The 12,500-nt window shown below is 37.6% G+C and overlaps 1 protein-coding gene and 1 long non-coding RNA gene across 7 annotated transcripts in view; both read left to right on the forward strand.

Annotated features, from left to right (window-relative positions):
- Positions 1 to 12,500, forward strand: part of LOC136856828 (protein abrupt) — a 248,091-nt gene that overhangs the window by 178,442 nt on the left and 57,149 nt on the right. The window contains exon 5 of one of the 6 annotated variants that reach the window (XM_068224980.1): positions 5,369 to 6,798. The exons of 4 other annotated variants lie outside the window; for them this stretch is intronic. In XM_068224980.1, the coding sequence (XP_068081081.1) occupies positions 5,369 to 5,661 (293 nt within the window). In that variant the 3' untranslated portion in view covers positions 5,662 to 6,798. Of the gene's footprint in view, positions 1 to 5,368; positions 6,799 to 12,500 lie in introns of those variants that run through there. One more of the 6 variants, XM_068224984.1, reaches the window with a different exon arrangement.
- LOC137496923 (uncharacterized) lies at positions 6,838 to 8,432 on the forward strand. Its single transcript, XR_011017517.1, has 2 exons — positions 6,838 to 7,639; positions 7,916 to 8,432. It is a non-coding gene; the product is annotated as an uncharacterized lncRNA (long non-coding RNA).

A 12,500-nucleotide genomic window follows, 5' to 3' on the forward strand; every position in this document is an offset into this window, starting at 1 on the left:
TTATGGCCCGATGTTACAGAGGCTAAGCCTATATAACTGAGGTGACTAGATGGAGAGAATAATTAAGTTATCGAAATTACAACATAGAAAAGATTACAAAATCATAGTCACGTCACAAGCTAGTTGAAAGGGAATTTGAGAGTGTATCTCATTCTCTATTCCCTGATTTCAGCTAAGTTCTTTCAACTTGTTTGAAATTTACATTTAGAGTTTGAAATTTACACTTTATAAAAATGAAGTTCCATTACTAAAGGTTTGAAACCTTCTCCTCAAGCTTTTTTGAATGTATTTTTTATACTATTTGTTTGGGGTGTCAACCCATGTGGATCTTTTGCCCCTACTGGCATCATATTGTATGAACCTGCATGTCATTGGAATGGCAGTAGTGTGGAATGTTGTGTGTGAGGAAAGGAATATTAAGGGCATCACAAATACCCAGTCCCCAGGCCAGGGATATTAATCATTACAATTTAAAATCCCTGACCTGGCTGGGAATCGAACCCGGGGCTGCTGGGTGACAGGCGGACGCATTGCCCCTTACACCACGGACCAAGCTAACTTCAAAAACCTATCAGATCTTAGACTGGATCTGCCATTGCCTTGAGCTGGTGGACCTCCCCTAAGATGGACGAGGCGCCTCCGCCTCCCTTTACGAAAACACGCACAAAGACTGGAGCGATCAATAAGACAACCTGGTCTGAAAATGTGCCAGCTTTTATACCCGAGTTGAAAGTTCCAGAATACTCTAGGCTAAGGCCGGACACACCCCCAATTCTTATTGGATAATTAAATAAATACCAGACAATGTTGATTGGATGAAAAATAAATATACAAAATTTTCTATTGGCCAACATCTTAAGTTGGTGGGAAGAGAGAGAAGTGTTGTAAACTTTAACACACCAAAAACAAAGAATAAACTATTCAGTTTAGTAAACTTTAGAATACAAAATTACTCTACAATTTTAATAGGCAGTCTTCACACCAGAGGGCATAACATAAATTTATAGTAGTGACATCTGTAGGAAAAAGTTCCAAACTTCTTGTATTAGTTGTTGCAAACTTCATATATCAGATGGCATTCTCCAAAGTGCTTAATTTAACTGTACGGGGCGGGTGTACCTCTGATACAGTTTGCAAGGCACGAAGCAAACCAGCATTAGTTAGGTGATCCTGATACACCATTATAAATTTACAATTTCCCTATGGTGCGTCAAAGTTGACAAGATCAACTTGTTATCAACTGATCTCCTTCACTGTTTATTTCCAAGTGAAGAATCAGCTCAGAAACCAACACCTTTTCCTCTTCATCTTCTTTTCTTGACAAACTGCACACATGGACAAAAAAAAGACATACAGTAGAGTCTCGTTAATGCGAACTAATTGGGACCAGAGTCTGTTTGGATTACGAAATTTTCAGATTAACCAGAAAATATTTTCCAATAATAATGTTATTGTTTTTACGTCCCGCTAACTACTTTTACGGTTTCCGGAGGCGCCTAGATGCCGGGATTTTCAACCACAGGAGTTCTTTTACGTGCGAGTAAATCTACTTACACGAGGCTGACGTATTTGAGCACCTTCAAATACCACCGGACTGAGCCTGGATCGAACCTGCCAAGTTGGGGTCAGAAGGCCAGCGCCTCAACCGTCTGAGGAACATAGTTTGTACAAAACAGTACAGTACATACTGTAATTTGAAACGTCCATTCTTTAGCAGTTACATTAATAAAATACTGTATAAAATTACAGTAGGGTAGTTGAGAACCCATAGAGGAGAAAACGACTAAAACTAGGTTAAAACTTGTCTCATAAAACTGCTAAAATACGGTAACAGGTTACACTTTTGCATTGTGCCTGGGATGCAAAGAGCTGCTTGTGATGTTTATTTAATAGTTCTGCCTCTCTCTCAGAAGCGTCTGCAAATGTCAATCTCCTTGAAATCGTTCAGCAACTTCCTGGGTGTGAGGAAGCCAATGAAAATGACATTAGCGAGTGGATGGAAACTGACTGTCATCAATTACAAACAGACCAAGAAATTGTAGCTATGGTGGAGAAAGAATCTGGAGTTGATGAGAAACAGAGTGATGATGAAGAAGACCACAATGAACAATTAGTGTCACATTCAGATGCCGCTGCCACCTTAGAACTTGCCATATGCTACGTCGAGCAACACTCAGCTGCTATACCCATTGATGTGATGTTTATGAGACGCTGGTTTAACACTGCATCTTCGAGTCGGTTTCAATCACTATGGCAAAAGAAACTAACAGACTTTGTAAAGATATGTTTACATTACGTTATTCTACTAAAATATGACTAATAAAATACAAGTAAATCTTCATTCTATAATATGTTTTTTCATTTCAATGAGGAGAATTTTTTTTTTTTTTAATTGAAATTTCAGTTCGGATTAACCGGACTTTCAGATTAACGGAACTCTAGTCGATGGCCTAGATTGAATACCTCGTATCTCAAAAAGTTCTTCCTAGCTATTATTTGCCTTAAGACTGGCCACGCCTCCCAGCCACACATGAATATGCAGTCCATCAGAACAATGTTCATTGGGTTTATTTTCCTATGCTGATGCGTAAAGGAAAATGAACCTTATAAAATTATACTGTAGGAGTCAGTAAATACGTCACGCAGACATACTTTCCTATAGTACAGTACGATACGGTTCATTTTCCTTCACACGTCAGAACTGCGTATTCATGTGTGGCTGGGAGGCTTAACCAGTCTTAAGGGAAGTAATGGACAGGAAGAACTTAGTGAGATACGAGGTTTTCATTCTAGGCCATCGTAGTATATTTCCTTTGTTATGTTTCCAAGTTGTTTAGGCGTTTCAGCCAACATTCCGTCATGACTGCCATGCCGTACCTTCATGTGAGCAACATCAATAACGTTATATATTTAATCATCTGAAAGGTAATATTTTGTATTCTTATTATCTTCATTTCTTACAATTCCTTATTCCTCCAATTTTCACTACAAAAGTCCATTTTTCAATCTCTGATCTTAAAATCTCTGCCCAGAATCTCTCCCTCAATTTTTTGGAGTTATTTTACCACTTGACAAAGTCTCATCCATCATTTAGATAAACACAGTAATAAACAAAGTGCTGTAAAACTGAATAATACAAAAAGTTAAAACAGTTTCGTACACATGAAAGCACCAAACTCGATAGCTGCTATTGCTTAAGTGTGGCCAGTATTCAGGAGAGAGTGGTTTCGAACCCCGCTGTTGGCACCCCTGAAGATGGTTTTCCATAGTTTCTCATTTTCACACCAGGCAAATGCTGGGGCTGTACCTTAATTAAGGCCTTGGCCACTTTCTTCCCACTCCTAGCACTTTCCTGTCCCATCGTCGCCTGTCTGTGTCAGTGCAACTTAAAGCAAATTGTAAACAAATTTTACACGTGAAAGCAGTCTTGTATACTAGAAATGATCACATTCAAACAACAATCCTGCTTAACATCAGCTTAACTACTAAAGCTCCCAATTATTGACGCACTGCCTAAATTTAATCAATTCGTATATTATGTTCACTGGAACTAGTTCAGACTAGGAAAAGCTAGTTTATCGTATCCTATTGGTTGTCAGGTATAACAGTTTGGCCTCGTTAGTTTATTCAGTAATCCAATAGGACAAACTAGTGTGGACTAGGCCAAACTAGTCCATCATATCACTTGTCAGATATATCAGTTTGACCCAGGAAGAACTACTTTCTCCTAAAATTGTGTTTGACCTGTAACAAACAGAAGAAAACCTGTCCAGAAATACTGCCTTATGCAATCACCCTTCTTAATAATTACAAGATCGGTTAATGCTGTACTTACTCTAATTCTCTGAGTTGTTTTCTAGAAATTTAGCCACCCATTCAGTCAGACTTTGGTCTAGTCCAGTAGCCCTCATTTTCGTCAGTAGTGTCCCATAATCATCAAAAGCTTTGGATAGATCAATAGCAGTACACTCCATTTAACCCTCCTGAATCTGATATATCTGCTGTATCTTGCTGGAATCATGAAAACCGCCTTGTATCAAACCAGTTGGTAATTTTTCAAACTTGTCTAGTTATTAAAAAGCTGTATCTTGATTGCAAGCTGACTGGCCTGCAATCATCCGCTTAATGTTTATCTTTTGTACACTGGGGCTGCTGTAGTAACTCTCCATTCATTTGGTATAGTTACTACCTGCAGACAGTAACAGCTATGAATCAGATTGCTTTTCCCCGTTTACTTGAACCACTTTTATGGCCCATCTATCGAGGTCGGGTACTTCAAATCTTGTACTATATCCTAACCCATTGCCTTCAGTATATTCCCAGAAATCTTATCAGTTCTAGATGCTTTCTTAGCTTTCAACTTTTGTATCTTTTTGTAGACTTTATCGTAGGTAAACTTCAGTACTTTGTTAGTATGAGTCACCTTCTCTACCTGGATATTATCTTTATGTCCAACTTTCTATACATGCTGCTTACTAAATACTTCTGCTGTCTCATATACACTCCCCTTGCTCATTAATGATTCCTAAAATGGTCTTTCTGGAACCTGTTTCTGCCTTTACCTCCCTCCACATACCCTTTCATTTTTCACTAAATTTCATATGATTGCCAGTTATACCAGTTATTGCCAGAATAGCATAATTCTTAGCTGAGTATTTGTTCTTGTTGCTAAATTCAAATTCCTAGTAAGTTATGTGTAATCTCTCCAGATGGCAGTGTAATGAGATGGTTTGAACCAAGATGTTGCTAAACCAAAACAGTAAGATCTTGGTTTTAATTTTTATTTTACATAAAATGGAAATAACTTACATTAAACTATTGAAAATGACTTCTGGTACTAGATATGATTCCTGAAATGGTCTTTCTGGAACCTGTTTGTGCCTTTACCTACCTCCACATATCCTTTCATTTTTCACTAAATCTCATATGGAAACCAATAGAATCCTTTGTAAAGGACAGGATATGTTTAAGAGTATATCCATCTAGAGCTGCATAATAAACTTGTAAACGGATGAACTTGTTGAAAAATGTGTCAGGAAGACTACTCTTATTGAGACTTTTTCATAGAATGCAAACCATTGATGATTGAAATAAGTTGATAAAATATCCTTAACAAACATCATTACTCTTTATTAATTATCTTGTGGATATTATTTATTTGAAATGTTTTATTCCTTGACTCAACCTCTTCTGTTATTGATTGGTCTTAATTAAAACCCCAGAATGCATTTACTGGACTGGTTGGAAATGTAACCAGAAGACAGGTTACCTGTATCTTGAGAACTCTTGTCTCTACCTGACAGTATTTTGTTTAATTTTTCCAGCTATTTTCAGTTTAATATCAACATATTTTTTGTTATTTTTGCAGATCGGTTCATGAGTCGTCCTTGTCCTTTGTGCAACAAAATTATCTCGAACAAATCAAACCTTCTGAAACACATGAGGATCCGTCATTCTGGCGTTTGTAAGCAGCAGTGTTGTCCAGCTTGCAAGAAAGTATTCAAAAACAAGTACAGCCTCAAAGTGCATATGCATACATATCATCGCACAGATCACCCTCAGCAAGAGAGCGAAAGCATTTCCAGCCATACCAGTATAAAGACATTCCCTTCATTTCCAGTGACCAGCGTATATCAGTCTCAGTCATACCTAACACATTGATTGTTTTCTCATATTTAGCACCCATTATTCTTTTATCTTTATTATTAACCGTAAGATATTTTGAGAATGATAGGGTGAATGGCCATAGCAAGAAAGTTTTCCATTAAAACTAGGCCCACTATATAATACAGGGTGGGTCATGGAAACCTGATGATTTTCAGAATTAATTAAATTAAAATTATGAAATAAAACTAGTTTTTATTTATTGTTACTGAACAATAAACTACCGGCAGCTTCTCCAAATTATTTCTGGGATCACTGGATCCTCCCAGGCTCATTTTGGTTTAAACCTGATGCCCTTCATGACACCACATGATTTTTGATATGAAAATATCAACTGGAATTCGAACCTTAGCCTTCCAGATGGGAAGCTAGTAGCTAAGCCATTAAGCTAATCATGCCCCCGTATAGGAAATAGAATGCCATTTATACAGTATTCCTCATTGAACAACTGATTTTTCAATTTTTTTCTGACATTTGTCCTACACTGCTACAGTCCATCACACAGGTTTAGCATCACTGCTTGAATCATGGTGTTTGGTATGGCTGCAATAGCTTCCTTTGTTTCATCCTGGAGTTCGTTATTGTTCCCTAGGTTTGTGAACAAATACTTGAGACTTACGGTAGGCCTAGAGAAAATAGTCACATACTGACAAACGAGCTGGCCATGGAACGTTTCCTTCTCTGGAAATCGCATGACTTGGAAACATTTTTCGAACCATCGCTATGGATGCTCCAGCAGCTTATAAATCTCATATTTTGTCCCATATTGGCTCAACAACACAACTAAGGTTAAGTTATAAGGAGAATCCCACCTTCCAGTACTTGTCAATATGTCATGTAAACAATAAAACTGTTATAAGAAATTGACAAGTATTGAAAGGTGGAATTCTCCTTATAACTTAACCTTAGTTGCTCCAGCAGTGTGGCCTGTTGCTCTGTGTTACCGGAACCATACAATCTCCGATCTATTCCACAATGTTGCAGTTCTATAGCAAAGTAGATGTCACCGTGACAACTTGATTATTCTTTCCAAAAAAATACAAGGTAGTTGTCCCAAAACATGCCACCCTGTACCAGACAGTTACACAAGGACTTTGTACAGGATACATTTGAAGCAGCTGGAGGTTGCAAACCATTTACATCAAAGAAAGCAAGAAAGAAAGAAAGAAACCAGTAACGAAAATTTTGTTTGTTCACTGTACTGCATAAATGAAAATGTTAAGAGCGTTCTTAGAGCATGCCATTCTGTGTGCTTTGTCATGCACATTTAGCCCTTGCACTCCTACCATTTTATAGAATGAAAGTGCAATTCCCCCACCTTTTCCCCATGGTGCAACAGCCCTGAAGGGCCATGGCCTACCAAGCGAGTGCTGCTCAGCCCGAAGGTATGTAGATTTTGAGGAGTCACAACAAATCCTCTCAGCCATTATCCTTGGCTTTCTAGACCAGAAAGTGCAACTCCTTGAGTAGAATTCTTACACTGTTACAGTATAAATGAAAGGCAGCAGCATGTTTCCTGGTTGAATGCTCAGGGCTAATTTAAAATAATTTGATGGTGTTCCGGCTAGGGATGGCACCATGATGTGGAATGTGGAAATGACATAATATTCACTGCATTGTAGCTACTGAGACATCAATATTTTTTAAAAAATTTGTTGTTGTTAAGTTTCTATTATGAACGCCTAATGTGCAGTTGTTGACTGCTCCATTGTCACATAAGTGGCATCTGTTATGCAAGCACACAGTGTGTCCACTTTCCACGTAAATTCATTCTACTTTAGAAATAGTCAGGTTCCTGTGGCCCATACTGTATTTTCAGTAAGACCAAAAGAATTATAGGTTTAAATTCATGAATACTTACTTATATAGCTTTCTTAAAGGATTTGTCTGTATTTAAATTTGTTTCTTAATTTTTTTCTTACCTTGGTTAGGATAATGGAGTGAAAATATCACCTGAAGATTTTTTGCATATGAGGCAGTAAATGAAATGTCGTATGGCTTTTAGTGCCGGGATATCCCAGGATGGGTTCGGCTCGCCAGGTGCAGGTCTTTCTATTTGACTCCCGTAGGCGACCTGCGCGTCGTGATGAGGATGAAATGATGATGAAGACAACACATACACCCAGCCCCCGTGCCATTGGAATTAACCAGTTAAGGTTAAAATCCCCGACCCGGCCGGAAATCGAACCCGGGACCCTCTGAACCGAAGGCCAGTACGCTGACCGTTCAGCCAACGAGTCGGACATATGAGGCAGTTAACTGCACTTATTTCCAATTTACTCATGGATCTGACATGTGCTATAGATAATGCAGGATCATATATTTAAACCTAGTGCTAATCAGTGGCAAAGCATGGGAATTTTCTATGGGATAGCTGAATAGAATGCAACCTGTTATAATAATAATAATAATAATAATAATAATAATAATAATAATAATAACAACAACAACAATGATATGTTGTTTAGTTCCCTGCCAACCACCAGTATTTCTTGTTGGCTTGCTGCATTTCTTGAAATATTTTCTATCTTTCTGAGAAATATTTAGCATATGACAGGCTGTTCTTACTTTAAAATCAGCTATTTTTGGTCAAAAGACTGACAAAACAAAGCAAAAGCAAAGCAAAATCACCTCCGTACAGGCCATGAAGGCCCTTGGAGGAGTGGAAAGTAAAGGCTTCCACCATTGTTAACCTCAGCACGTGATGGGGTAGAGTGGTTAGCTCTACGCCCAGCCACCTTGTTCCCAGCAATTAACCTGGTACTCATTTTTGGTGTAGGCTGAGTGAACCTCAGGGCCATATGCACCTCCGGAACTGGAAATCTCGTTTCTTCAATTTTACGACTTCCTGACGGGGATTCGAACCCACATCCTTCCGGGCGAACCGAGCACGCCTTTACCGCCTCGGCCAGGCAGCCCCTCCAAAAGACTGACACCTGACAGAATTTATTTTTGAAAAGTCAACTAAGTCGAATAGGTCACTGTCAGTGTGTACACTCTCTCTCCATTGTTGTTTTTCTGTTGAAGGAAGATACAATCTAATATACGTATATCTATAAGAAGTGATTTGTAGAATGTAAGACATCTATTTGAATCTTTACGTAACATTAAGTAGGTACATTTTGTGAAATAGCCATAAGATACATAAACTATTTTTTCAATCTAGAGACGGTAACTTGCTGAAGGAAGTCTGCCTAAAGATGCTGTACCTAGACACACAGGGAGAATTTATAAGTGTGCATGTCAGTGGGCAGCCTCTCTCCCCGCCCATCAGACAACCAGGGAAGGCTGAACTCACTTTGCTTACCATGGGCGTTGCCAGGAACAAAACACCATTTGCTTGCTAGGTAGGCCTTCGCTACACAGATTCACTGCTCAAACCTTTCAGTAGTTTTTTTTTTTTTTTTTTTTTTAAGATATTTGGTTTTATTTATTCATAACATATTTGGAAAACTTAACTTACCCTGTCAACTCTCAGACTTCACCGCTAATGATAATGTTAAATGCCTCATTTTATTTGATTGCTTTGTAATAAAGTTTTCTTCAGATCTTACAAGTTAATCACTGATTCTTTGAAAAAACATGCAAGAATAGCCATTCACCATTTTCATTACCAATTTGTCTTCCATGCACTCTGTAAACTTTGATATGCTGTTTTATTACACTGCAGAAAAGTGAAAAAAGAATGTCAGTGTGTAGTACAATTCTATGCCTTATATTATCAAAAAGAATAAATACTAGTTTTTAAAAAGGGCCTTTTTTGCCATTGATGTATTTTTTATAGACTGAATAATGGAAATACAGGTTCCAATATTTTTCTATATACAGTATGACTATTATTTGAAAATGTTTTCACTAAGTGTAGCTATATATATTGTATTCAGACAGCAGTTAATAAATGATAATATAATTTAAACAAATGACATTTAATCACCATTATTATTGATTTTATATTTTGTTTTAAATACCACATACCTTTTCAGATATTACATTTTGAGTTCTGATCCTAACTCTGTCATAGTCCTAGATAATTTCATAAGCATAAATAACATTTTGAATTATAATTATGCAGTTCATTATTCATTGAATAAATAGAAATGGAAATATAATACCTTATTTTTATGGAAATTTTAATTATTAAGGGAGTTTTGACTCGTGGAGTCTTAATAATGGCCATGGACATCGTTGTCTGTTAACTAATTGCACTTCCCCTTAATATACTGTAATGATCACCACATACACTATTGTTGAGAGCTGTTTATTTACTCACTCACTTTTTTTTTTGTTTAGACTTGAAAAAATCTTGAGTACAGTATGCATTGTGATTTACTACCCTCATCCTTCAAAGATATGAACAATTCTGAAGTTGTAGAAGTTTGTATTGAAATAGCATGGCATTTTCATGATAGTCCTACGAGTGTGGATGACGATCAGCACAGCGGACATGCAACAACTTTAAGAAGTGATTGAAATCATTAAAAATTCATATAGTTTCACATTATGTAACTGACAGAGTACTAACAGTACAACAGGAGTGAAAATATGAGTTGGCACTGTTAACAGAAATCTCCACAAAGATTTTCATGTGTATCCAGTATGTCACTCCATGGTTCCCAACCAAGCGAATTCATTATTATGGCACAAGTTATGTACTTGTTAGTTTCCATTCAGGTGATTGTGGGTTGGCAGCCCTAAATGTTTCCCATTTTTGGCAAACTCTTTTAAGACAGCAAAATGAAATGCTCATGCTAGAGGCCTAAGCTATGGTTGATCAAGTAGGTTCTTCTGAAAATATAATAATTGGAGATGAAACATGGTTCTATCTGTATGACTTACTGCATACATGCTAATCATACGAGTTTCAATCCAAATTAGAACACACACACACACACAAATCCTCTTGAACAAGAACAAAGATAGTGCTTTGCAGGAGACCTTTTTGATGCTCAGAATATTGCCCACTATGAATGAATTATCATTCCAAAATAGCACATTGTATACAAAGTTTTTTTTTTTTTTTTTTTTTGGCTTTACCTAGCACCGACACAGATCGGTCTTACGGCGACAATGGGACAGAAAAGGGCTAGGAGCGGGAAGGAAGCAGCCGTGGCCTTAATTAAGGTAGAGCCCCAGCATTTGCCTGGTGCAAAAATGGGAAACCACGGGAAACAATCTTCAGGACTGCTGACAGTGGAGTTCTAATCCACTATCTCCCAAATGGAAAAATAAATTGTACTTAAGTGATACTCAAGAGCGACTATCACTCCAACAACACAGTAATTAAAACAGAGAGGACTTTTCCTCTTGGTGAAATTTTTTTTAACAATTGGTTTTACGTCGCACCGGTGCAGATAGGTCTTATGGCAACGATGGTACAGGAAGGGCTTGAAGTAGGAAGGAAGCAGCTGTGGACTTAATTACGGTACAGCTCCAGCATTTGCCTGGCAAGCCACAGAAAACCATCTTCAGGGCTGCCAACTGTGGGGTTTGTTGGTGAAATTTACAACCTGACTTTTCATCCTGTTTACCATGTCAAAACATTGTCTAGGTTTTTTTTGTAGTCACTCACCATCCTATAACTTATTTATTACTCAAGATAAAATGTTGCTTCAGAGTAAGATTTCTTTTTCTCTGAAAATAAATCACGCTTATAGATCGTGCATTCAGATATCCAAATAAGATGACAAGTGTTGAAAAATCTTAAATTGATTGATTGATTGATTGATTGATTGATTGATTGATTGATTGATTGATTGATTGATTGATTGATTGATTGATTGATTGATTTTGTTTTTGTTTTACGTTGCATCGACACAGATGTCTTATGGTGATGATGCGATAGGAAAGGCTTAATTAAGGTACAGCCCCAGCATTTGCCTGGTGTGAAAATGGGAAACCACGGAAAACCATCTTCAGGGCTGCCGACAGTGGGACTCAAACCCATTACCTCCCGATTACTGGGTATTGGCCGCACTTAAGTGACTGCAGCTGTCGAGCTCGGTAAGTGATTGATTGATTGATTGATTGATTGATTGATTGATTGATTGATTGATTGATTGATTGATTGATTGATTGATTGATTGAATCTATGATGTCACATGGAACATAAACCACAGTGGTTTAATTGCTGGCTTCCCACTTGGCGGACTGAGGTTTGAATTCCAGTCAGTCCTAGATTGAGATTGTCATCTCAAAAATAATGTGACATCAGGAAGGCATCCAGCCTTAAACTCCTGGCCTCAAAACCAAAATGAGTTTGGGTGTCTCCACCATCCGCAAAAATAAGCTGAATAAAGACTTTCTTCTTTTTAATCTTGCATCCCTAAAATGGGATGTAATTTATATGTCTATATATGACTTGAATTACACCTGTATGTTTCTTTCCATGATCTACACATACTTACTTGAGTGTCACATCATTAACATAAATCTGTAAATCAGGCCTTTCTTTTTCTCTACTTGCCTACCCAAATTACTTTCAACACTCTATACAAGATGAGTTTCTCCTCTATGGCAGAAAGCAAAGTGGTGATTTGGGAGGTGGTAAGGAAAATAAAAAAGCCAAGATTGATTGATTCATTCATTCATTCATTCATTCATTTATTCATTCATTCTGCCATTATGTCTTGTAGTAAGCCTCTTTGACACAGCTTGTGCCCAATCCGTGTGAGTCATCTTTCACGAAGTTGCCCAAGCGGTACTCTTCCTTCACCAACTCGATTAAGTACGTTCACATTTATAACTTGATCTGTCCAAGGAATCTTAAGCAGGTGCCTCCAGCACCACATTTAAAATGCCTAAATATGAATAGTCAACCAGCATTGAATGTCCACGTT

This window comes from Anabrus simplex, chromosome 1 (assembly GCF_040414725.1).
Source record: "Anabrus simplex isolate iqAnaSimp1 chromosome 1, ASM4041472v1, whole genome shotgun sequence".
NCBI lineage: Eukaryota > Metazoa > Arthropoda > Insecta > Orthoptera > Tettigoniidae > Anabrus > Anabrus simplex.